The sequence below is a fragment of the Muntiacus reevesi genome, chromosome 1, assembly GCF_963930625.1.
Source record: "Muntiacus reevesi chromosome 1, mMunRee1.1, whole genome shotgun sequence".
Lineage (NCBI taxonomy): Eukaryota > Metazoa > Chordata > Mammalia > Artiodactyla > Cervidae > Muntiacus > Muntiacus reevesi.
This window is the reverse complement of record NC_089249.1, coordinates 53867996-53894238: the sequence shown is the minus strand read 5'-3', so window position 1 is coordinate 53894238 and position 26243 is coordinate 53867996. Positions and strand designations below refer to the sequence as shown.

General features: G+C 46.5%; 2 protein-coding genes across 8 annotated transcripts in view; one reads left to right on the top strand and one right to left on the bottom strand.

Annotated features, from left to right (window-relative positions):
• Positions 1-5075: 5075 nt before the first annotated feature.
• On the bottom strand, positions 5076-13797 carry CBY1 (chibby 1, beta catenin antagonist). 7 transcript variants are annotated; one of them, XM_065943900.1, is made up of 6 exons: positions 13677-13791; positions 10739-10854; positions 8426-8510; positions 7182-7287; positions 6976-7094; positions 5076-5734 (listed from the first exon to the last, which is right to left on the bottom strand). In XM_065943900.1, exons 2-6 carry the CDS (start codon positions 10750-10752, stop codon positions 5654-5656), a joined length of 405 nt encoding a protein of 134 aa, XP_065799972.1. In that variant the 5' UTR covers positions 10753-10854; positions 13677-13791; the 3' UTR covers positions 5076-5653. The 7 variants fall into 7 exon arrangements, with proteins under 7 accessions (XP_065799972.1, XP_065799977.1, XP_065799996.1 ...); XM_065943905.1 differs by having other exon boundaries at positions 13737-13755; XM_065943924.1 differs by lacking the exon at positions 13677-13791 and adding an exon at positions 9965-10033 and having other exon boundaries at positions 8426-8535.
• A 431-nt stretch (positions 13798-14228) lies between these two features.
• The window catches only part of FAM227A (family with sequence similarity 227 member A), a 51784-nt gene continuing 39769 nt past the window's right edge, over positions 14229-26243 (top strand). Inside the window, exons 1-4 of the mRNA XM_065923798.1 lie at positions 14229-14355; positions 18990-19227; positions 21324-21406; positions 25732-25804. Coding sequence (XP_065779870.1) covers positions 19086-19227; positions 21324-21406; positions 25732-25804 — 298 coding nt within the window. The 5' untranslated portion in view covers positions 14229-14355; positions 18990-19085. The remainder of the gene's footprint in view (positions 14356-18989; positions 19228-21323; positions 21407-25731; positions 25805-26243) is intronic.

Here is a 26243-nt window from a genome sequence, read left to right as displayed (position 1 = left end):
GTTGCTGGCCTCCTGAAGAAAGCTACCTTTCCTTTCCAACCAAGACTTGTCTCTGAGTATTGGTTTTTAAGCAGTGTGCAGCTGAACCTGGTACTTCCCCAGTGGCTCAGTGGTAAAGAATCCACCTTTAATGCAGGAGACTGAGGTTCGATGCCTGGGTCAGGAAGATTCCCCTGGAGGAGGGCATAGCAACCCACTCCAGTGTTCCTGCCTGGAGAATCCCATGGACAGAGGAGCCTGGCGGGCTACAGTCCACAGAGTCGCAAAGAGTCAGACCTGACTGAAGCAACTGAGCAGGCAGGCAGCTGAACCTGAGTTCAGTAACAGGCTAGCTCTACAGAAATGAAAGGTCAGCTTAATAGCCCAATGCCAATGGCATCTGGGGCTTCCCAGGTGGCACTGGTGGTAAAGAACCCACCTGCCAATGCAGGTTAGGCATAAGAGATGCCAGTTTGATCTCTGGGTGGGGAAGATCCCCTAGAGAGGGGAATGGCAACCCACTTCAGTATTCTTGCCTGGAGAATCCCATGGACAGAGGAGACTGGCGGGATACAGACCATAGGGTCGCACAGAGTCAGAAACCACTGAAGTGACTTAGCAATGGCATCTGATTTCTTTTACAGATACTTTAAAAAAAAAAATGCTAGAAGACCAACACTCTTGAAGGGTTGAGAAGGCCATCTTGTATGGAAACTACAGATGTTGTCTCTGATGAAATAAAATTCATACTATAGAAAGATAAGAAAAATTTAAACATAAAATCTTCCTTTGCCTGTTCGGGCCTCCTCCCTCCCCTTTAGCATGTATTGTTACTCTTTTAACCAGACCTCCTTGTTGTTGTTGCCCAGTTGCTAAGTCATATCTGACTCTGTGTGTCTGACCCCATGGGCTGCAGCACACTAGGCTTCTCTGTCCTCCACTATCTCCCAGGGTTTGCTCAAATTCACATCGATTGAGTCGGTGATGCCATCCAACCATCTCATCCTCTGTTTTCCCCTTCTTCTCCTGCCCTCAATCTTTCCCAGCATCAGGGTCTTTTCCAAAGAGTTGGCCCATTGAGTCAGGTGGGCAAATATTGGAGCTTCAGCTTCAGATCAGTCCTTGCAATGAATATTCAGGGCTGATTTCCTTTAGGACTGACTGGTGTGGGAGACCTCCTTGGGAGACAGATAGACTGCCTGGGGACCTCCTAGATATTCCTTCTTAATCTCAAGGGTCACAACTCTTTAGGAGATAGCCTTCCTTTTTTAAAAAAAAAAAAAGTTTTTGTTTTATTTTTGGCCTTGAGCCACGGTGGGATCTTAGTTCCCAGACCAGAGGTCGAACCTGTGCCCTCTGCAGTGGAAGAGCAAAGATTTAACCACTGGGCCCCCACAGAAGTCCAGATAACCTTCCTTCTTAATCTTGTAAAATGCCATGATGACCCATTGATCTGGACTGTATAAACTGTCGATTGTGTAAACTGGGCCTTACAGGACTTCCCTAGTGGTCCAGCGGATACGACTCTATGCTCCCAATGCAGGAAGCCAAGGTTTGATCCCTCATCAAAGAACTAAGATCTCACATACCGCAATTACTGAGTCGGAGTACCACAATGAAGACCCAGTGCAGCCAAAATAAATAAATATATAAAAATAAAACCTAAAAAAAAAAAAAAAAAAGCACAAAACCCGGTAATAGGGGACTTCCCAGGTGGTCCAATGGTTAAGACTGTGCTTCCACTGCGGGGGGCAGGGTGCAGGTTCAATCCCTGATGGTGGTGATGGTTGTACAATACGATGAGTGTATTAATATGACTTAACTATAAGCTTTTAGATAGTTAAGATGGTAATTTTTATGTTATGTGTTTTGCCACATAAAAATGTTTTAATTAAAAACAAAAAAATTAGAACTATCCTCCAAAAATCCCCCTAAAAGTGTCGGGGGTGGGGAAGGGTATCTTCTTCCCGCAACCCAAGAGTGAATTCAAGGAGGAGCTGCTGGGGAGGAAGGAGAGAAAGTGTCACTGATTATCTTAAGGAGAAATGGCTCAGTGGCAGCAAAGGAGACACACGAGAAGACTGGTGATAACCCAGAGCCTCCCTTGAGGGACAAGTTGCAGGTGTCATCAATTGAGGGATGATGTTCCGTGCTGGGTACAAGGGTGACTCTGCCATCTGCATGGAGCTGGGGTGTTCTAGATCCCCACCCCCAGCTCCTCTTACCCCCTATCCCTCAACTCCATAGCTTCCACCTTTCCTGTTTCTCTCGTGTCGGAATGTGAAACTAGCAATGAGGTAGTTCCTAATTTGGTTTGGTTCAGTGTGGGGCATAGATTCCTTTGAGAATTTTACAAAAGCTCTAAGTACCCCCTCCCAAGAAACCATACATGTCAGCCCATATCTGTACAATTATGCATATGGGTCCCCTTATTAGGCCTCGAGCTGTAAATTTTTTTTTTTTTTAGCATTTATTTTTGGCTGTGCCAGGTCTTCATCGCTGCTTGGGGGGACTCTCTCTAGTTGTACTGAGAGGCGGCTACTCTTTAGTTGAGGTGCGTGGGCTTCCCATTGTGGCAGCGTCTCGTGTGGACCACAGGCTCTAGAGGGCTGGCTTAGTTGCCATGAAGCACATGGGATCCTCCCAGAGCAGGGATCGAACCTGTGTCCCCTGCACTGGAGGTGGATTCTTAATCACTGGACCACCAGGGAAAACCCTTCTCTGGTTTTTTGCTTTCCCTCTCTCACACCCACAGAACTTTCTATCTCAGTTCTTCAATAACAGTTCTTCCCTAATGACAGCTCAGAAATTTACAAAGTGGTTGCAGTGATTACAAATGATAGCAAATATTAAGTAGACAGCATTATTTACTTGAGCGCCCCCCAAAGTAGTAGATTTGGTCAATAAAGCTTGGAGGAGGAAGAATTTTAGCCAGCACCTGATAGATATATCTGATTAAAAGGTAAGATCTTGAAGGTATATAGCATTTTCTTTTTTTCTTTTTGGCCACACCGCATGGCTTGAAGATCTTAGTTCCTTGACCAGGGATTGAACCCAGGCCCTTCAGCAGTGAATGCAGAGTCCTAACCACGGAACTACCAGGGAACTCCCAAACCACATAGCATTTCAGTGTGTGGGGGGGGTGGGGTGGGGGGAGGGAGGAACCATAAAGGTTTATGGTAGTGCGATATGACTGATTCTTTTTCCCATTTCTTACAGATTTTCATTATCCTTGACTTAACCTTTGTGCCCAAAGATAATAAACAGTATAGTCCAAATTTCATCTATAACAGTATTAAGGTAGGTATAATGTGAACAATGAGTACTGCTTAATCAAAGTGTGACATTACAACACTGGAAAAATGGAGATGGAAAAAGGTAGGGGTTAAGAGCTAAATCCTTCTCTTCTTGACTTATCCTTGACTCAGCTCACACAGCACATCCATCAACAAACACTGGTGGGCTCCACCTTCAATTCCAGCTTAGAATCTGACCACTTCTCTTAAACTGCCACCTCTCTGGCCCCATCCTTGCCCCCTTCCATCTGTTCTCACACACAGGGAAGCCAGAGGGATTTTTTTTTTTTTAAATAAGTCGGTCAGCATTCCTCTGGTGAAACTCACCAGTGGTTTGCTTCCCTCCTCACCCTAAATACAAGTGCCTGCTCACTGCAGAGCTGTCCCACACGACTGAAGCCCCTTCAGGTGCCAGTGGTGGTGCAGAGGGGACCAGGACCCTCATCATTGGGACCATGAAACATGCCCCTCCTGATTCCAAAGCTCAGTCCTGGATCCTTCCCTTCTAGCTGGGTCATCTTGCTGGGCTTGTTTCTTCATCTAAAAGCAGGGGATGATGATAACAAACTTGAAAATTTTTCATGAGAATTACAAACATGGCCCTTCTTTGGTTTATGTCCCAATAAACCCATCTCATCCTTCTCATCCTCTGCCGCCTCCTTCTCCTTTTGCTTTCAGTCTTTCCCAGCCTCAGGGTCTTCTCCATTCAGTCGGCTCTTTGCATTAGGTAGCCACAGTACTGGAGCTTCAGCTTCAGTTCTTCCAATGAATATCCATTTTGCTAGCATTTTGCTAGCCTGGAAAACTATCATAAGTCAAAATCCAGTTTACACTAAATGGGTATCACTTTTGCGCCATTCTAAAGTCAAAATATTGTAAGCTGAACCATCATAAGACCACTGAACCACTGTCTACAGGTGTCTAGCATCCAGGGTGCACAGTAAATGGTTGCTAAAGACACTGGTTGAGGAACAGGCAAACTCTCCACTGCTCCTATTATTTCCACGTGAAGACCTGCAGCTTCATCCAGTATCCTTCCTCAGTCTTCTCAGTGAGTCTCTCCTGCACCAGGAAGGAAGATTATGGGCTCCCCATAGGGAGCTGGCCCTGAGGAGGGACTACACGAGGCAGCCCCTCACCAGCTCCCCTCTTTCACTGTGGGCTGTGCATCACAGGCTCCCACACTTCCTCTGTCTGATCCCAGACCAGCTTTTGAAACCTCTGGAGTTTGGTTCCTTATCTACCAACAGGCATGCAGACTGGTATGCCCTGCTCCACAAGGCTGAGCTGAGGAGCAAAAGAGAGTCTAAAAAAGATCCAGAACCCTGTCCCAGGCGGTAACGGGCATCCAGAAACAGCTGACCTCAGTAGCCATCCCCATTCTAAAGCCTGGAGCTCTGTGTCCCCGCCTCCAGTGCCTTCCCCCTGGACTTTGGAACCTGGACTCCCTCTTGCTGACTTTGGCTAGCTCCTTCCACTAGCCAGAGAAGCCCAGCTCCCTCTAAGGGTACAAACTCCCACTTGGGGAAGCCAGCCCTCTATCCCAACCACTCAATCCCTCCAGGTCCAGGCGAGTCCCAACACCCAGAAAGAAGGTGGACAGGGGGTCTGGGCAGAGCGACCGTTTTTACTCCAGCTCAGCCTCTGCGGATGCCCAGGAAGCTGGAATGCTTCTCCTGCGATGGGGACATCCCCCCACAACCTAGATGACGGTGCATCCCAGGATTAGAACCCAGCCTCCATAACTCACTTCCTCGGGAACTGAGACTTCTTTTTTTCAGTCTTTTGGCCAGAGAGAGATTAGATAGCATAATTTAATTTTTAAAAGTAGGATAGAGAGGAAAGTAGCACAAAAATATAGTGTTGCCATGGAAGGCTGGCGCTGGCTGCCGAGATGCTGAAGCCAGAGGAGGTTGTGGATCTGGGGGAAACGAGTGTTCTTTAAAGGAGCAAGAGGATGGGCTGGAGGGCAGAGAACCAGGACAGCCTCTCATCTGAGACCCCCCACCTCCCAACAAGAGGGCGCCACACCTCAAACACTGACGTGAGGGGATGATGGGATGACCTCCGTCCCAGGAGGGTGAGCCTGAGCCATGGGCATTTGGGTATTAAGTGACTGGAGAAAACTCAAAGGCTTCCGTCACCCCCAGACCTCCCCGGATAGGTCTCCCCTGCCGTGAAGCACAGGACTGGCCTGAAATCTACTGCGGTCACCTTCCTACCACCAACCCAAGGGGGCCAGTGCCTTCTGGCCCTATTATATGATGCTCTCTCCCGGGACCTGATCCCTCCGTTTGGCTAAAAATACCCTCAGCCACATCCCCCTCTTCTGATGGATGGGTTTCCCCCTGTTCTCCAAACAGATGTCTTTGGGGTCTTCATTTTCTCCGCCTGCTGACGCTCTTCAGTTCATCCAGCTCTTTCTCCATCAAGTGGGATTCAGCAGTGGTCTCCGAGAGCTGGAAGAAGAGCAGCAAACCGTTAGAGGCAGGGATATTTCAGGGCCATGATTCAGGTTGGCAAGGCCAGCCCTGTGCGCTGGGAAAGGCCCCTGGCATTTCTCTCATGCTGCCGGCACCTCCACGATGGGAACCCCTTTGTAACTGGGCAGAGAGTAATCTCCTGATGACCCAGGGCCTCAAGCGCTTGTGGAGCACTCACCATCCATTCTCCCATCATTTCTTATCACCTAGGGTTGTGTGGCACTCCCTGTGTTAAGGACACCAGGTTTCAAGGGATGAAAAGCGCAGATATTGGCAATTTCAAGGCTAAAGGACTAAGTTGCCTCTGAGTCGTGGCTCACATAAAAAACAGTTGAAAATGAATGCCACTCCCCCCATTAGGATCCCTCACTTGTCTCTGGAGGAGAGGGTAGAAGATGTTGCAGACAGGGATGGAGGGACACAGACTCTAGAGGTCAGCTGGCTGTGAAACAGAAGAGCTGTGCTTCCCGAGCCAGACGCTACTCCCAGAGCTTTACTTGTATTATTAACTCAGTAACGAGGTGGATCCTCTTTTTGGGCCCATTTTACTGCTGAAGACACTAAGCTTCGTCACACAGAGTAGTTAAGTAACTTGTCTGAAGTCACACAGCCAGGGGCGAAGGTGGGTCAGGGACCCAGGCAGTTTAGCTACAGACACAGGCTCTTAAACACACGGCAGGGTGCCCTCCTGCCTCTCCGGGAACCTTCACATACACCTCTAGGTTCAACAGGCTGTTGGGTTTTAAAAGCCACAAGAAACGGATGCCAACAGGCAGTGTGGCTCTCCACAGGTCTTCGCCAGGCTCCGGCTAAGGCTGCGTGGTGTGGGTCCCTGCCCAGCCAGGAGCAGACTGTCCTTCAGTCCTGAATGCCTTCCGGCCTCCATTCCTCGCTTTATCTTTCCTTAAATACCCCTTCCCACGATGGGCTCCCGACTGGACAGAATGAAGCGCTCCCTCCCCTTTGCGGATTCCAGGCCTGGACAAGACTCTAACCTCTGTCCTCACCCGAGGCACTTGTCACCAAGTTTGCTGTCTTTCTCTCAGTTAGACTCTGAGCCCTGGAGGGCGGGGGCTGTGTCTGCCTTGGTTTCCTGTCTTTAGATGCAGAGCAATGTGCCGGGCAAGCTGGCACTCGAGAGCGTGGGCTGGTTGAAATGACTCGCAGGGAAGCTGCCCAGGGAAAGCCCAGGCATCGCCCCCGGCCGCACTCCTCACCATGTCCAGCAGGATGGCCACCTTCAGCCGCAAGAGGTTGTTCTCTTCTTCCAGCTGCTGGTTCCGTCTCCGCAGGCGCTGAGCCTCCCTCCGGTCCACACCTCCACTAACCCCCGTCTCTGGCAGAAGGGTGCAACCAGCGGTCACCAAGTGCGGGTTGCCTTCCACCATCGTGCTGGGGCAAAATGGCAGGAAATGCAGCCCACCTGCTATCCACTTGCCGTTCTCAAACTTCAGGCTCTGCCCGGCCAGGTTCATGGTGGGGGTTCCGTAGTCAAGGCCCAGTTCCACCTCCCGCGTTGACCGGTCCAACTGTGGGGGAGACATTCACGCCGGCATCAGGCGGTCAGAGTACCCAGGCTTGTGGCCCGGCACCTCTTCTGCTAGCTATGAGACCCCCTGCATGCACTCAGTCACATCAGACTCTTTGTGACCCCACCAGTTGCAGCCCGCCAGGCTCCTCTGTCTATGGGATTTTCCTAGCAAATACTGGAGTGGGTTGCCATTTCCTCCTCCAGAGGATCTCCCCAACCCAGGGATAGAACCTGGGTCTCCTGAATTGGTGGGCGGGTTCTTTACCACTGTGCCACGTGGGAATCCCTGACTATGTGACCCCCAACAACTCATTTCTTTTTCTTTATCATAACTCCGCACATTTAATAATTTTTTTTTCAAATAAAGTCAGAAAATTAAATAAGGTACCGAAAAACTTTTAAACTATAAAAGAAAAGTACTGCTTTATATAATAGGTGCTTTCCAGAAAATCTATATATGCTGAAATTTGCAAACTGAATTATTTCATATCTACAGGGCACTTGGCAGTTTAAGAAGTCTCACTGTAAATTTTTTGTCAAGTGAAAAATCCTTTTTAAATGTAAGCCTGAGCCATCACTTGCTTCCTATAGAGCTACATATGTCCTGGAAAAGGCATAAAGTGCTAAGTCCCAATTAGTGGTAGCAGCGGTTCTTTAATGTGTTTTTCAATGTTTCTACAGCTCACTGAGCACCCACCGTGGGCCAGGGCTGGTACTGGATATACAGAAATGAGTGCAACCCTTCTACCCTGGAGGAGCTCGGAAACTTGCCTTTGGAGCTGTGGCAAATCCTTTTGAACGTTTTTAATGTTGGCAAAACATCATCCTTTGAGAATGAATTTGTTCTCAGACACGACTAAAAAACTGATTCTTGGCCAAGTCTTGGGAATCAAGTGAAGTCAAATTGGATAAGATCCTTTGGTCTCCAAAATCATAATGAGAATGACTATCTTTTAAGGTTCTTGAACAGCTCTGATAATAATTTCCAAATAGGAGTTAAGACATGTTTTCAGCAATAGCAATCATATGAATTAAAAGGATACCCTCCCACGAGGATGCCTCTGGAGGACCACACTTCCCATTAAGAGGCCAGGCTTGAGGCTCTGTTCACACTGCACACCACTGTTGATACTCACATTATGCAGGTTGGAGAGAGAGGCCGACTTCCGAGGGGGCGTCTTCTTCGGACTAAACGTACTTCCAAAGAGAGGCATCTTCAGCCTGATGAAGGAAAGGTCAATGCTCCCTTCTCCCAGGGTCAGAAAAAGTCAAGGGGTACAAAGAGTTGGATCAGTGACCTTGTGCCCCTGTCCTGAAATCATGAAAACACACATTCTATCACGTGACCATCAACTATCCTGGGGACAGCTCCCCTGTGCTGAGTGCTCACGATGTGCTAGGCAGCATGCCCAAACCTTGGCAACATCTCCGTCCTCACAGTCACCCTTGGTTCAGCTCCTCTTAGTATACCTATCTGACAGATGAGGTTTAGAAAGACTACGGGCCTAAGTGGGAGCTGGTATTTGAACACAGGTCTGGGTGACTAGTCTGTGTCAACCACAGGCAAGTGCCTAACTGGCTGGTCTTAAGTTCGTTAAAAACTGGCATCACCAGATTTACAGTCTAGACCAAGGCACTAGAAGCACTCTCAAGAGAGTCCTTTGGACAGCAAGGAGATCAAACTGGTCAATCCTAAAGGATATTAACTCTAAATATTCATTGGAAGGACTGATGCTAAACCTCCAATAATTTGGCCACCTGATGCAAAGAGCTGACTCACTGGAAAAAGACCCTGATGCTGGGAAAGATTGAAGGCAGGAGGAGAAGGGGGTGACAGAGGATGAGACGGTTGGATGGCATCATCGACTCAATGGACATGAGTTTGAGCAGACTCTGGGAGACAGTGAAGGACAGGGAAGCCTGGTGTGCTATAGTTCATGGAGTCGCAGAGAGCTGGACACCACTGAGCGACTGAACAACAACCAAAGGCGTGAGATCCTTACTCCTGGACACTGGTAAGGCTCACACCTGGGGCAACAGCTTCTACATATACTCCATTTTAAAGAAATAAAGCTTTTTCTGGGAACATGCCTTTTTGCTTTCTTATTGGTTTCTTTTTGACTAAAGAAGTTCTTCATTTTAGTGGGATCTGACTTATTCAATTTTTTTAATGATTAGTGTTTTTTATTTAAGAAATTTTTGCTTACCCTAAGGTCATGATATTTTCATACATTAACTTTTGAAAGTTTCCTTCTTTCAGCTTTCACATTTAGGACAGACACTCATCTGCAATTAACTTTTGTATGTGATGAGAGGTAGGGCCACGGCTCCTTTCTTTTCCTGTATTGTGTGTGTGTGTTATTCGCTCAGCGGTGTCCGACTCTTTGCAGCCCCATAGACTGTAGCCCACGAGGCTCCTCTTCCCATGGAATTCTCCAGGCAAGAATACTAGAGTGGGTTGCCATTCTCTTCTCCAGGGGATCTTCCCAACCCAGAGATCAAACCCTGGTCTCCTGCATTGCAGGCAGATTCTTTACCATTCGAGCTACCAGGAAAGCCCAATTTTAATGTACATTACACAGATAGCTTAACAAGATTCCCTCTAAGAAACTGTAGAAGGACGATAACAATAATGAAGGCACAAATGAGCAAAAAGAAAGCGGCAAAGCTCTCACCTTTCCTACTCGCAGGGATAAAAATCTTCCTTCACCACATCATGAGATAAAATGGTAATTTTATCATATCTAGCAAGAAATTGGCCAAAAAGAGAGGGAACTTCTCAAGACTACTTGAAACCAGGTTTTATATCAACTATTATTAAAAACTAACTCATAGTAGCTTTTCTTCACAATTAGCAAGACATATATTTAATAAGGACACAAAGAAAAAACTTCATACTGTTTTCAGTGATGTAGAAATTAATATCAGTTAAATTAGTGATAAAAGTTTAGAAGCTTCTTTAGAAGCTTTACAACATAGATATACATATATGTATAGAAGTATATGTACACATGACTTACAAATAAATAAAATACATAAGACATTTAGGGGTGTGTGCTCATGAGTTTTACTGGTGTGTGTGTGTGATTAAAAACACAGAGATAGAAAACAGACTTGTGGACACAGTGGAGGAAGGAGATGAGACAAATTGAGAAAGTAGCATGACACATATGCGTTACCATATATAAAAAAGATAACTAGTGGGAGGTTGCTATATAACACAGCTCAACCCAGTGCTCTGTGACAACCTAGAGGGTTGAGATGGGGTGGGGGGCGGGAGGGAGGTTCAAGAGAGAGGGGAACATATGTATACTTATGGCTGATTCACACTGTTGTGCAGAAACCAACACAACATTATAAAGCAATATTCCTCCAAAAAACAGTGGTAGACCCACAGCCTGAGAGATGGCATTTGGGCTGGGGCATAACACTTTAGGACTTGGACAAACCAGAGTGCTTCCATCTTGATGGTGGGTGGGACAGCAGCGGGGACCGAGATCTTGAGGGTGTTTGAAGCCGCGCTACTATGTCATCCAAAACATCGTGGAAAGCCCTGGCATTATTTCTGCAGGAGAAAAGAAAAATCATGGAAGAGGGAAGACAATTACTCTTATGTCCACAGAGGGCAGAACAGGAATGAAATAGGAACACCCAGGGAGAACGATTTTCACCCAAAAAAGAAAAGGTCATAACAAAAACTAACTAACTAATATCTTCTTGAGTATCCATGAGAAGTTGGATCCAATGCTGGGACACTTCATATATTTATTTTATTCCTTGCAGGAATCCCATAAGGTAATTTTCCTGTCCATATCAGAAATGAGAAAACTAGGGCTTGAAGAAGTTATCCAGTTTTCCCAAGGTTCATAACCATGGTCAGTTGGCTAAACATGTATACCAAATTATCCTTGTATTAATAACTGGTGGGGTACATCATAAAAAGAAGCATTTTCATCCATCATGTTGGCAACATTTAAGAGATCAATAATACAACGTTGGTGAAGGTATGGAGACAAAGATACTCTTGGTGGAAACATAAGATGCTATCATTTTTTTCCATTAGGCAAAACCTAGTAAAGTTTTTCAGGTGCATAGTTTTTGGCAAGCAAATCTACTTGTAAAAATTTATCCTCCAGAAAGACTTGGACATGTTCACACAAATATTCTCTGTTGTTGGTAGCAGTCAAAAATAAGAAACAATGCAAAAGCTCTACTGATGGTTGGTATAGCCAAATACATTATGGCACATTATTATAAGGGAAGACTAGATAATAAGTAAAAACGAAGAGACAGCCGTACGTGTACTGACTTGAAAAGACATCCAACACACTCTTGTCATTAAGAAAGCAAGTGATAGGGACTTCCCTGGTGGTCTGGTGGCTAAGACTACACACTTCCAATTCAGGGGGCATGAGTTCGATCCCTGATCAGGGAACAAAGATTCCATATACCAAATGGCATGACCAAAAAAAAAAGAAAAAAAACAAGCAAGCAACAGAACCATGTATATATTATAATTGCACATGAGAAGACAAAAAGAAAAAAAGAAAAGCAAGAATATAGGTCTCTAAATAAAAAAGATTTGGAAGGATAAACACCAAACTGCACACAGTGGTTAAATCTGGGAAAGGAAGTAGGATGGCTGACTCAACTGAATTTGTCATTTTTAAACAGATTTTTTTAATTTTAATTTTTTTGGCTGTGTCGGGATCTTTACTTCCCCAACCAGGGATGGAACCTGGGCCCCTGGCAGTGACAGCATGGAATCCTAACTCCTGTTCTGCCATCCTAATTCCTGAATTTGCCATTCTAAAGGTTAAAAAAAAAACCCCAAATGGCCAAATAGTGGCAATCTCATGTTATAATATAAAGTTATATTAAAGAAATATGTTTGTGGATTTAATGAATTATTACAATGACAATATATTCATGCATAACTTATGAAAACAAACCAAACTAATGTACAAAAAAAAAAAAAAAAAAACAGATAAAAAGCAGTCCCTGCCCCTTCAAGCACCTGGAGACATCTGAAGAAGGAAAAATAAGCCAAGCTGTTCATGCAAAGTCCACAGTGGTGCTAAGAATACCAAGACTGAGCATAGCACCTGGCTACAACAGGCCACGTTCAAGGCTCAGTTCTGCCGAAGCTGCTGGCTAAACCTTGGCCAAGCTACTGTAGTCTTCCAGGTTTTAACTTATTACTGACTGGGTGGACTTTTGCAGAATCTAATGCCTATGGCCGGCGATTTGTTATGTAAGTGAATACATCTCTGGTCAATAACGTTCAGGAAACAAAACCTCTCTGGTAAATAATGTGTTCACAAGGGCACTTCACCCATGACCTCACAAATTCTCATAACACTGAAGTCAACGCCCATCATCAATATATTACAGACAGGGAAAAGGAAAGGTCTGGACTAACTTTTAAGTCAGATCCACTCATCCACAAACAACTCTGGCTGAGACCCTGAGATTCTGGAACATGAGTGTCGATCAAGAGGTATGAGCTCTATCCCTGGCCCCAGGCAGCCCTCTTTCCAGTTAAATTCCCTGGAGAGAGAGGGCTCAGCACAAAGGAAGCCAATGGAGAGCATCCGAGTTCCAACCGTCGCTCTGCTGTTCACCCCCAGGGGGCCCCTGCACTTACTTCTCTGGGCCCCAGGCTTCTTTATTTAAAATCAGGGCTTCCCTGCTAGCTCAGTTGGTAAAGAATCCGCCTGCAACGCGGGAGACCCGGGTTGGATTCCTGGGTTGGGAAGATCTACTGGAGAAGGGATAGGCTACCCACTCCAGTATTCCGGCCTGGCGGAAGAAGAACAAGTAGTTTTTTCCCATCTACAGATCAGAAAACTGAGGCTTAGAGAAGTTAAGTAACGTGCCTCCAGTCACGCTGTGGGAACGCAGTGAAACTGGGCTTCAAATAAGGTCTACGCATCCGCGCTGATGATCGTAATCATTTCTTCACTGTGCAATGCTTTACCGTTTGCAATGGGCCATAAAATACAGTATCTTCTTTTAATCTAACAAGAAAGTGAGAAAGAAGTCTCTAGCTTTCACCGGAATCTCAAAGACTTCAGAGCCAAGCAAGTACGTGCCACGCAGGTACATGGCCACCACTCAGGGCTGCTAACTAACCGCAGCGAGCGTTCATTCGCGCGCTCTTGTTAATCACCGTCATCGCTGACCTACGAGGGGAATTACCACCCAATTTACAAACGAGGAAACACTACGATAAACGCGGTGCACGGCCTGCGGAGAACCCGGCCCCCGCCCCCTGCTCCGCGCCCTCCGGTCGCTCCAGCCGCCGGGAGGCCCCAGCTCCCCTGGGGAACGCCGGTGTCCCACCCTTTCTCGGACCCTCGGGCGATGCCGGGCTCAGAGACGTACCTGACGTGCCCCAAAGTCGGGGGTTCCAAGCAAACCCCCGACCTCCCGCCTGGTACCCACCAGAGGCCGAGTCAACCGCGGCCAGAGCGAGCGCGGGTGGCGCCCTGCCGTCACGCGCATGCGCGGGCGCAGCCCCGCTGGGTTCTACCACCGAGAGATTTGGAGGTACCCGGCGCCGCGCGGTCCCCATCGCGAGCCTATGCGAAGCGCCAGAAACTCTTGAGGACGGCTCTTGACATACTCAACAGACTCCACAGAGGCAGTGTCTTCTGGAGTCACTTGGGCTATAGGCAAGGTCGAGAAACCACACTCACTCTCCCCGCAACCCCCTTTGTCTGGTCTCTCCCCGGCCTACGGGGACCGTCACCATGGTAACGGCGTGTCACGGATGCTGGCGAAGCTCGCGAGGCCCCGCATTGTTGTGGGAAAAGGTGCAAGTGTCGGCTGTGGCCCGCGTTGCCGGGAGAACGTCAGGATTTACAGCAGCAAAATGGGCCTCTCCCAGACGTCCCTCCCCGTTTTCCTCCTCCCAGATCACAAAACAAAGGGCATCCCTTCCTGGTGGATGTGGGGGGCAGCAGGTCTCGGGTGTCCCATCCAGAACTTCACCGGGTCCCCTGAGGGCCCTGTGGCGGAGTCGGCGCCGCCGAGTTCCGCGGATTCCGCCAGCAGTCTTCAGGTAAGATGAACAGACACAGACCATGACCCTGCCTTCCCAGGCCCCATCTCTCGTCTGCTTTGACAGGTGGGGGAGACTGAGGCCAGGGGCCGCTTCAAGGTCGCACCGTGAGCAGGGTGCGGAGAACTACTAGCGAATCGACTCCAGATCTCCTAAAATCCTGTGTGTTTGATAAACATTCCATTTGATGAAGAAACTCAGGCTCATTCAAGGGATATTTACTGGGTGCCTAGTGAATGCACCAGGTCATCCAACCAATGAGGGGCAGGACCCGTGGGTCTCTGGCTCCAAGTGCAATTTTCTTCCAACTATATGTTACTTCATTGAAAAGGGGAAAGTTCCATGTCCTGGAACCAAACTGCCTGGTCTAACCCAGCACATCCAATGGAAACGTAATGTGGGCCACATACATAATTTAGAATTTTATCGGAGCCATATTTTTAAAAAAATTCTTTTGAAAATCAAGTGCTATTACTATGAATAATGTTTATTTTCACTCATACATCCCAAATATGACCATTTCAATGTACAATCAACATTTTTAAATTTATTCTGCTTTAGGTTTTAAATTTTAATTAACTAAAATTAAGATGTTAGGACTTCCCTAGTGGTCTAGTGGCTAAAACTCCACGTTCCCAATCCAGGTGGCCCAGGTTTGATCCCTTTTCAAGAAACCAGATCCCATGTGCTGAGGCAAAGAGTTTGCAAGGTGCAGCTAAAAGGTGCCACAAGGAAGATCAAAGATCCCGTGGGCTGCAACTAAGACCCAGCACAGCCAGATAAATAAATTTTTTTTTTAAAGATTTTAGTTGTTTGGTCACACTAACCAAATTCCAAGGACTCAGTTGTCATATGTGGCTAGTGGCCACTGTGATGCACAGGCCTAGACTTTTCTGGTCCTTCTACTCTGTGCTCCTCTGCTTGGATGGTATTTCCCTTCCTCATTTATCTAAGTAACTCCTGCTCTTCCTACAGGTTGTGACACCTTGACTAGGTTGATATCCACTATTACGTCGCCTCTCATAGCACTGTTTCCCTCCCTTTGAGGGACAGTGTGCTCAGTCGCTAAGTCGTATCTGACTCCTCTGTGACTCCATGGGCTGTAGCCCACCAGGTTCCTGTGTCCATGGGATTTTCCAGGCAAGAGTACTGGAGTGGGTGGCCATTTGAAGCAGTGGTCAGTTATAATTCATGCTTCCCAGGTGGCGCTAATGGTAAAGAACCCTCCTGCCAATGCAGGCGTCTCCAAAGAGACACAGGTTCAATCCCTGGGTGGGGAAGATCCCCTGGAGAAGGAAATGGCAACCCACTCCAGTACTCTTGCCTGGAGAATCCCATGGACAGAGGAGCCTGGTGGGCTACAGTCCAGGGGGTCACAAAGAGTCAGACATGACTGAAAGCAACTTAGCACTAGCACATAATTAATTAGCACTTGTCACCTCTAGTTAACATAAGCTCCATTAGGGCAGGGATCAAGGCTGGTTTAGTTCACCATCCTGTCCCCCAGTAAGAGTGAATTGCTGGTTCTGTTGGGCAGTCAGTAAGTAGTCATTTAATGACTGAAGGTTAAACTGAACAAAAGTCTGCCTGACTACAACCTCAGCATTGTTTTAACTTAACATGTTTAAGTTAAAACATTTAACTTTAAACAAAGGACTTTCAAATCTCATGTGCAAGAATGTGTGCTCCATGAGGGCAGAATCTTTTTTTATTCTTCCACTCATCTGCCCCTAATATACAGCACAGTCCTGGACACAGGGTAGATATTCAATGAAGTTAGTGTTCTCCCCATCCTCTTTTTCTCCCCAAGTAGTGACAGTAAAAACTTACCATGCTTCAGAGAATACTTATCCTAAAATAGTATGATGAAAAATTCAGAAAGGAACAGAGAATTTTAAATGTTTCTCTTAAGAAGCATAATATTCAGTTCTCCCATTAGACGTGAGTCAGTCAGTTCAGCCGTTCAGCTGCTCAGTCGTGTCCGACTCTTTGCGACCCCATGAACCACAGCACACCAGGCCTCCCTGTCCGTCACCAACTCCCAGAGACTACCCAAACCCATGTCCATTGAGTCGGTGATGCCATGCAACCATCTCATCCTCTGTCGTCCCCTTCTCCTCCTTCCTTCAATCCTTCCCAGCATCAGGGTCTTTTCCAATGAGTCAGCTCTTCGCATCAGGTGGCCAAAGTATTGGAGTTTCAGCTTCAACATCAGTCTTTCCAATGAAATGTTAAATGAAAGCAAGGGGCTTCTTAACAGAGTCCCCCTAAGCCTGGCTTTTCAGAGAATGTCTTTAATTTTCCAGTTCATGTTGGGACAGGGGCGTGGAAGATAACTCAGAAGCACTGTATGGCTAAAGGCTAAGAGCAGAGTATTGGCCTGGGCCAATCTTTCCTCCAATCCAGCTGACTTGGGACAACCCAAATGGATAAGCTCTTTGGCCCAAAAAGAAATGTGATGAGTTAGAAAGGGACTCAGGGAACTTCCCTGGTGGTCCAGCGGCTAAAACTCTGATCTCCCAATGGAGGGAGCCTGGGTTGGATCTCTGGTTGGAGAACTAGATCCCACATGCTGCAGCTAAGAATTTGCATGTCACGACCTAAACCTCCTGCATGCTACAACTAAGACTCAGTGCGCCTAAGTAAATAAAATGTAACAAAAAAAAAAGGAATCAAATATTGACTGAACCTACTTCCTAGAGGGTAATTTGCCTAATGAAGAAAGATGTGGAAGCAAATTCTTCTAGTTCAGGATTGTAAGTGCTGTTAATAGTTGCAAACAGAATCCTGGCCTTCACAGAGTAGGTGTGGTACTAATGGCCTGGAGTAATTCAAGAAGGTTTTCTAAAAAATACATCACCTGGGCTGATTGAATGGGGGCAGCAGCATGTACAAAGGCATGAGCATACAGCGGAGCAGAACCAGGAAGAAGCTGAGTGCAGCAGGAGTATGCGATGGCTGGCTGGGGGAGGAGAGCAGAGCAGCAGGCAGGAATCAAAGGAGAGGGAAGGAGACTATGGTCAAAGGGCACCTGATTAATTTTTTTCATCGAACTGTACCTTTTCTCTCTCCATCATGTATGAGCTTCTTGAGGGCAGACCTGAGTCTTTTACTTCATTATAACCAGGCCTATGCCCCCAGGCTCTGGACAGGGAGGACCCACAGATGGTAGTGATAAATTCCTCCTGGCCAGTAAGCAAGGATCCGGGAGAGCAGTCTGGCCAGCATATTCGAAATCCAGGAGGAGAAGTAGTGATGGGGCCAGCTTCTGGAGAGGGAGCAGAAAGCCTCAGGTCCCTCAGGAGCCTCATGCTGAGGGGATGGACCGCCCACTCCATCGTCATAGAAGCCCAGTATCTGAAAACTGAAGAGGGTCCTAGCAACCTAATCTACGTCTCTGACTTTATAGTTGAGGCCTAGAGAGGCAAAGAGATTTGACTGCATTTCTAGTTTGAAATCTGACTTGCTGGATGGTCTGGAGCCCCGGTCTTTTCAGCACTCTGCCCTCCTTTGGGCTTCCCGGGTGGCTCAGTGGTAAAAAATTCACCTGCCAATCCAGGAGACAAGGGCTCAACCCTAGAGAAGGAAATGGCAATCCACTTCAGTATTCTTGCCTGGGAAATCCCATGGACAGAGGATCTTGGCAGGCTACAATTCATGGGGTCACAAAAGAGTCGGACATGACTTAGCGACTGAACATCAACAACAGTCTCCTTTTGTTTATTTATTTGGCCTTGCTGTGTTGCTTTCAAAATCTTAGTTCCCCAACCAGGGGTTGAACTTGGGCCCCTGGTGGTGAGAGCATTGAAACCTAACCATTGGACCACCAGGGAATTTCCTAGTCTCTTTATTTTTAAAATTAGGATAATTTTCATCAGAGGGTGATGGTGGGGATCGGCAGGTAGTAAGCAAAAGTGTATATGTCTTGAAGTTTTCAGTTAGGAACGTGGTACATACATACAGTAGACTGTATGACACCTAAAAGATAAAAAAATATGGTGGCGCAGTGGTAAAGAATCCACCCGCTAAGGCAGGAAATGCAGGAAGGAGATTCAGGTTCCATCCCTGGGTCAGGAAGATCCCCTGGAGAAGGAAATGGTAACCCACTCCAGTATTCTTGCCTGGAGAATCCCATGGGCAGAGGAGCCTGGCAGGCCTTAGTCCATGCAGTCACAAAGAGTCAAACGTGACTGAAGCGACTTAGCATGCACACTCCAGGCATCTTGTGTTCAGCCTGAGGTTACAATGCTGTGCCTGTGTGGGGACCTCAGTTCCTGCACAATTCAAAGGTTTCGTGCATCTCTTGAGAAGCTAATAAGAGCTAATAAGGATCTACTGTGTAGCACAGGGAACTCTACTCAATACTCTGTAATGACCTATATGAGAAAAGAATCTAAAAAAGAACAGATATATAACCGATTCACTTTGCTGTATGGCAGAAACTAACACAACATTGTAAATCAACTCTATTCCAATAAAAACAAAAGAAGCAAAGAAAAAAAAAAGAATGGGTTTCTCTAACAAGTCTTTATTCCCCATGTTGTATGCAGCGTGTACCTCGCCATCAGCCCTGCTTGCGAGATGAACATGGTTGAGCTTTTTAAGTTGGTTCTGTGCTTATTTCTGATTTCCAGGAGGCTGGTTGAACAGAGAACAAGACCACAGGGGAGGAATGAGAGGCTCCTAAAGGTGGAAACGTAACTGTTGGTCAGTGTACAAGAGAGTGGACAATGGCTCACTTCAGGAGGTTGGATATCACCAACCTCACTGCTTTGCCAATGGTGCCCCTGGATGACCACCTGGCTATTTCCCTGATTGCGCAGAACGCACTCAAGGATGCCACGAGGAAGACTCTGAAGGACAACATGCCCTGTATCCTTCTGTGGTGCCGTCTGCAATGCAGACAACACACCTGCACGGAGGTGTAACCTGGGCTCTATCATACACCACTTACTAACTTGTTTCTTATGTGTTTGTTGATTTTCTTCAATTATTTAAGCCCCACCTATCCTCTAAAAGAATTTGAGGCTGTGAAGGAGTGTTTGACTTGAGTTTGTTTTACTAAGATAGAGCAGAAAGCACACCAAAGGAAGACATACTGGAAATGTTTGTTGAAAAGATGGGGAAGAAAAGGGGGGAAAAAATGCTCTTTTTTCCCCATTGTCTCCTTTCCCTTCTTTCTTCCAAAGAATTAAACTTAGAAACTTATAGTCCAAGACTCTGCCCTCAGAGGAGATAGCTGAGTACTCAACTTTCTTTTTTCCTTTAAAAAAAATTTTTATTTGTCTGTTTGTTTTTGGCTATGCCATGTGACTTGCAGGATCTTAGTTCCCTGACTAGGGCTTGAAACCAGGCACATACGGCCGTGAAAGTGTGCCAAGTCCTAACCACTGGACTGCTAGGGAATTCCCTCTCTTTCTTTCTCTCCCTTTCTTTCTTTTTAAAACTCCATTTGGGGGACTTCCCAGGTGGTCTAGTGGCTGGGACTTCACCTTTCAGTGCAGTTCGATCCCTGGTCGAGGAGCTAAAATCCCACATGCCTCATGGCCAAAATCCAAAACAGAACACAGAAGCAATATTGCAGCAAATTCAATAAAGAATTAAAAAAAAAAAACACAAACACCAAACAAATAACTCCATTTGACCTTTCTAACTTGCCAGCACCTCTACCTGGGCCAGACTTTGCCCCTTCTGGCATCATCCAGACTCTACCAGAATCTTCCTTCTCTGACTCTGGCCTCATTGATTCGGATCTCACTTCTGACCCTGAACCTCGTGTCTCAGAGACTCACAGAATCCCGTCTCTGGGGGACCACAAAACTCATGCAGCAAATAGAGACCGTCTTAGGTTATAAATAAGTCTGTCTTTCCATTTTCTATAGAGCTCACGTACCTTCGAGTCATGCTCCTGCTAGCCAAGCTGCGTGTATCTCTCTGCATCACCTCACTTTCTGGGCCTCTCCAAAACCCTTCTCAAGATGAGCACAAATGATCCCATGAGGATCTACTTCAAGGTCTCATTTTCCTGGCCTTTTTCTAATGTGCCCTCTCTCTTAATCCCACACTCATCACAACCTAAGCAATCCATTTCACTCCCTATGATTTGTCATGTCTCTCCTTGGCATCTTCATTTGTCAAGTGTCCTCCAATTTGTAAGAACACTTGAGGGTAATGGAAGTAACAGTGAGCCTGGCTTTACGTGAAGGCTATGAGGAGTGATGGATTATGGGGCTTTTACAAAGGCTATATCCTAGGCCACTTGAGACTACGACAGAAAGAAATGCAAACGTAGAGAGGGTAATAAGAGGGGCCGTCAAACTGAGCAGAGATTTCAACAGTGATAAACAAGATCGAGATGCCCTTGGACCCAGGCATCCTTCACCTGGAAATCTCTCTTAAAGGAATAATCCCAAATAAGGAAACAGCTCTCGGTGTGACTGTGTGCATCACAACGTGATTTATAGTTGCAAAAAATGTAAACAGCTTAAATATTCAATAGCCAAGGGACAGTTAAGTCTATTAAGATGCATTCTCTAAATGAATTTGTATACTGCCATTTAAAATATTACAAAGATTACGAAAAATGATCGTAATAAAATGAGTGGGAGAGAAGTCAGAGTAGTAACTAACATAGGCATACCCTGATGTTGTAATTATGTAAAAAGGCATGTATGTAATAGTGCTAGAAGGAAGTCTCCCCATATCCTAATAAGTTGTTAGGGTGGTAGCATAATGGGTGATTCTTCTTCTGTTTTCCAAGGTGTCTAGAATATGGTTAATTTTTGTTTGCAATTTCTAAAGCAGCTCATTTAAGGCAAGATAAAAGAAGTGTGAATGTTTGCAGAGAAGATAATGGGGTGGGAAAAAGCACAGGAAGGAAGCGAGCTGCTGTCCTGGCCGGGCTCCCTCGGCCTGTGCTGTGTGTGTGATCGTCACCCGAAAGTCTCCTTAACAGGCCCACCTCCCAGCGTGCCTGGTTGGCTCCATTCAGCAGGTGAACCAGATGATTGCTGACATAGACCTGAGTCCCAGCCCGCTGGTGCACAGCCTGGTGAGTTTTGAGTGCTAAGGTAAGGCTTCCAGGAAGAAAGGACCCTACGGACCCCTTTATTAATTTGAAAGCACATTTGGACAATAGAAGTCTCAAACACATGTTTCTTTAAATTCATAAACTTTTATTTTTATCTATATAAAAGTCCTATTTTTTTATATAGGATTTGACTATGGCAAAATCAATTTAACTCTTCCCTAATTCCTTATTTCAGTGGCATTTTCAGCATAGTAAACATGTGAATATTTTTGTACATGTATCTTGGGACTCATTTGCAAGTGTTTCTGCCAGATAGAGCCCTGGAAGTGAAATTTAAAATTTTGATGGATACAACCAAGTTGCCTTTCGCAGAGGTTAAGCCACTCTTTACTGAAGCTGGAAGGAAACCACGAGCTTTAGTTCTCCCTTACCCCACTGTCGAGCAGAGCCTAGAATTGAATTGTGAATAAAAGCAAAATACACACACGCACTATTTGGAACAATTTTGTTTAAGTTCAAAAGCACTCTGTCTCTGTATGTGTGCTCTGTACCTGTGCATGAGGGTGTATGTAGCTCCAGAGGCTTAGAATAAGACTGTCAGAGTTTGAATTCCTGCTGCCGTACTGTTCTCACACATTCTGACATTAGGTAAACTATTGAGCCTCTATGAGTCTCAGTGTCTTGTAAAATGATGATAACATTGATACTATATCTACTTCATAGATGTATTATTATCTATGCAAGAATTAGATGAGTTAAGTAAGTAAGTTCAGTTGCTCAGTCGTGTCTGGCTCTTTGCGACCCCATGGACTACAGCACGCCAGGCTTCCCTGTCCATCACCAATTCCCAGAGTTTACTCAAACTCACGTCCATCATGTTGGTGATGCCATCCAACCATCTCATCCTCTGTCATCCCCTTCTCCTCCTGCCTTCAATCTTCCCCAGCATCAGGGTCTTTTCCAGTGCATCAGGTGGCCAAAGTATTGGAGTTTCAGCTTCAGTATTAGTCCTTCCAATGAATATTCAGGACTGATTTCCTTTAGGATGGACTGGTTGGATCTCCTTGCAGTCCAAGGGACTCTCAAGAGTCTTCTTCAACACCACAGTTGAAAAGCATCAATTCTTCAGCACTCAGCTTTCTTTACGGTCCGACTCATCTTAATAGATGAGTTAAGACTCAGAAACCCTTAGATGGTGCCTGGCTCTCAGGAAGGACATTATATGTGTGAATGTGTAGGGAAAGAGTCTGGAGGGATACATGCCAAGTGGAGTCAGTTCTGGAAAGGGAGTGGGATGGAAGATGGGCAAAGTTTTTACTCCATGTCTGTAATGTTTGGGTATTTTACAACAAGACTGTATTTATATGTCAGTTCTGTGGGGTTGTTCTGATAATTTTAGAGCCAGGAAAATGAATATTTTCCTTCCAGTAGCAGGATCTGATGACTTTTCAAGGCTGCCCAGCATCGGCACAGCTTCTCCACATTCTTCACTGCCAGTCAGGGGCAGGACAGGGTTGGCAGGAGCAACCGTGGGTCCTCACGTGACCTAGAGGAAGGGGGGCTTTGTCCTTCCTACTCTCCTGTCCAGGCAGCCTATCAGACCTGGCGGGTGCTGACTGCCTGCTGCCAGCAGAGCCCTCCCCTGGTGACCCTGCCCAACCTCTGTGACCGCAGTGTGCCCTGACCTTTATACATCAGCCTTGACCACGGGACTGCTCCTCCCACGTCAGCATCTGAGCCAGATGTGTCTCCAGGCTCCACACTGCCCTACCAGAGGGCATCTGGCACAGTACCAGACGCATAAAAAGTGTTTAGTGGATGTGTAGTAAGTGAGCCATCTCCTTCTGAGATCCAGACCCCCCTGCCTGCTTTACCCTTAGCCATGTCCTTTTTCTGTTCCTTCTCCCACACCCCAAGTGTGGGTTTCTCCTCCAGTCTCTGGCTGTGAACTTGCCTAGCTCTTCTTTCCAGTCTCCTTCCCTCGGGAGCTTGTGCACTCACCACTGCAGCTTCACCATTCACTCTTGCAGTAGGGAGTAGGGCATACCTTCCTCTGCCTATAGGCCATAGCCTCTGGAAAGGCCTTCCTTGCACCCTCCACCCCAAGACCAGTGTAGGTGCCCCTTCAGGGCACACTCCTGACACCTGCCCCCCACCCCCAATAGCACTGATTACCTTAGTCACCTCGCAGTCACTGGCTTCTCCCCTCTAGTCTCCGAGACCTCAGAGGACCGAGATGGGCTTTGATGCTCATGGCTGCATCTTCAACACTGGCCAAGTGTCTGACTTTTAGTAGATGCTCAGAAAATATTTGTGGAATGAAGGATATGCTTGCAAATTTGAGCTCACCCATATTTCAGTCTCAGATTCCTAGTTACCTAGAGCAGTGATACCTAAACCTAACTGATCATCAGACTCCCCTGGGAGCTTTTTGAAAAACTAAAAGTGAAAAGGACCAGGTGCAGACCTGAGTGCTGTGTATGCTCTCATCTGATTCAGTACAGAACACCTCTCAAAAACCTCTAGAAAGCTATGCAAGAAACTAAGAATCTTGAGTGAGCAGTAGGAAGGCGACTTCTTACTGTGTTTGATTTTGTACCATGTATAATATTTATGGTTTTAAATTTTTAAGTAGAGAACAATTCAGAGCCACAATAAATAAACAATTCAAAACCCAATGAGGAATGATGTTTGTTCCAATGAGAAATCAGTTCAGTTCGGTCGCTCAGTTGTGTCCAGCTCTTTGCGACCCCATGGACTGCAGCATGCCAGGCTTCCTTGTCCATCACCAACTCCCAGAGCCTGCTCAAACTCATGTCCATCGAGTCAGTGATGCCATCCAACCATCTCATCTCCTGTCATCCCCTTCTCTTGCCTTCAATCTTTCCCAGCATCAGGGTCTTTTCTACTGAGTCAGTTCTCATCAGGTGGCCAAAGTATTGGAGCTTCATCTTCAGCATCAGTCCTTCCAATGAATTTTCAGGACTGAATAAACATCTCTAATAAATCCGTATATCTGAATAATTCCCCAGCAAGGCTGGTCATCAGCCAGGTTTGGGAGTTGCTTCCTAGGGAACAGTCCTACCTGTAGGTCCTTCTGTCATCTCAAAGGCAAACTCAGGTCTCATCATTTTCTCCCTAAAACTTACTTTTCCTCCAGGAATCAACGTTCCTTTCTGTTCTTTCTCTGTGGAAATCTAGTCCGTCCTTCCAGGCCCTGCCAGTGTCAGCTCCAGTGACACCCTGGTGGATGGCAGAGGCATGGCTGTATTGTCATGTTGACACTCACCCATCCGATTCATTCATCCATCGTGCCTTCTCTGATGCACGTGACTGGGGCCACAGTGTTGGTGCAAAGACTTATCAGTGTGACCCCTTTCCCGACAGGCCCACACACCTGCACACATTCCAGTACCTTTAGCTCATCTTGCAGACTGGGGCTGCCAGTTCAGGAGGAAGGTAGTGGGAGGCTGGAGAAGCGTTTCACGGTTTCTCAAGCTAAGGAGAGCTGCCTCCTCCCTTATCCCCAACACTCGTACTCGACCTTTTCTGGCCAGTCCTCTCTGCTCCAGCCCATACTGATCCCACTCATTTGAATCCTAAATGTTTAGGACTTAATTGTCCCATGTATGTTGATTTGGTTCTCTTAATAGACTGGAAACTCCTTGAGGGCAAAGACATAGAATCATACTTGATTAACTTCATTATCCCAGCTTAGCGCTGGGCTGGTTGACAGTCAATGCAACTTGTTGGGTCACTGACATTCGTTTTTCTTTCCTCCCTTATTATCAGGGCTGGGGGAGCGGGGAGAAGGAATCAGAGATCAAGAGAAATCTCTTGAGAGGTCGGGGTATTGTGATGATTAATAATAATAATAATAATAGTTACTCTTTATTAAGCAACTCCTATCTGAAAGCCTACGGAGTGCTAGTGTTTTAAAATGCATCAGATTCTTTATAGTAGTATCTCAGCCTTATAAAAGTACTGGGAGGTAGGTATTACCATCCCCCTGTACAGAGGTTAAACCGCAGCTTGTCACCCATGGAGCCATGATTGGAAGCCTGCTCCAGATCCTGTGTTCCTCGGGAGTGTAGCCAGGAGGAGGGGCAACGAAGGAGAAGGTGGGGGTAGGGGACACAGTGGTGGTGACCCTCAGGGGGATGAGGTCAGTGACACATGGCTACCAAGGCCCTGCCACCTAGCGGGGAGACAGCAAGGCCCTGCCACAAACTTTGTTCCAGGCCTTTTGTGCACCGGCAGGAGAAATGGCCTAGTCCCTGACCCCTACCCTCCCCCCAGATTTGCACTAAAACCCTAAAACCCCATTTCTCTTTTGGTTTTTGAAGGCAATTGAGAAATATGAGATGGAGAAGAAGGCTTTAAAAAGAGAGCGAAGTCGCGGCGGCTTGGCAGACAGAGGCAAAACTCCTTTCCTGTAGCCTTGATGGTGTTTTTATGGGGTTTGGTTTTTTTTTAGTGTCTAAAATGTAATTGAGTAGGAATCTGGAGTTTCAGGTGAGAGTATCTTTGGCCTCTTCTGAGAGAGCCTTTAATCTCACTTCCAGGTAAGGAAGGAGGGAGGGACGGTACCATTTCGAGACGGCCTGCAGGGGACACCTTGCACCAGGTGTTTTCATACAGATCCCCTTGTTAAAGCTTCCTCAGACCCCCTACCTGTGAGGCAGGTGCCTTCGAATGTGTTTTATACTTGAGAAAAGGTAAGGGAACCACTTGCCGAGAACCACAAGGCTTATCCACCCCAGGTCTTGGATTCGCTCCAGACTGACTTCGAAACCCTTGTTTTATCTGCTCCTCCTGTTTCTCTGAGCTCAAAAGCAGTCTGATCAAATAAGGAGGG

What these genes read in the sequence shown, in the direction of transcription:
- CBY1 (XM_065943900.1), bottom strand. An exon ending in CTCTCTCCAACCTGCATAAT is followed by an intron (nt 7,288 to 8,425) that starts GTGAGTATCAAC and finishes TCTCCCCCACAG; the next exon opens with TTGGACCGGTCAACGCGGGA. An exon ending in GAACGGCAAGTGGATAGCAG is followed by an intron (nt 7,095 to 7,181) that starts GTGGGCTGCATT and finishes CCCTTCTGCCAG; the next exon opens with AGACGGGGGTTAGTGGAGGT.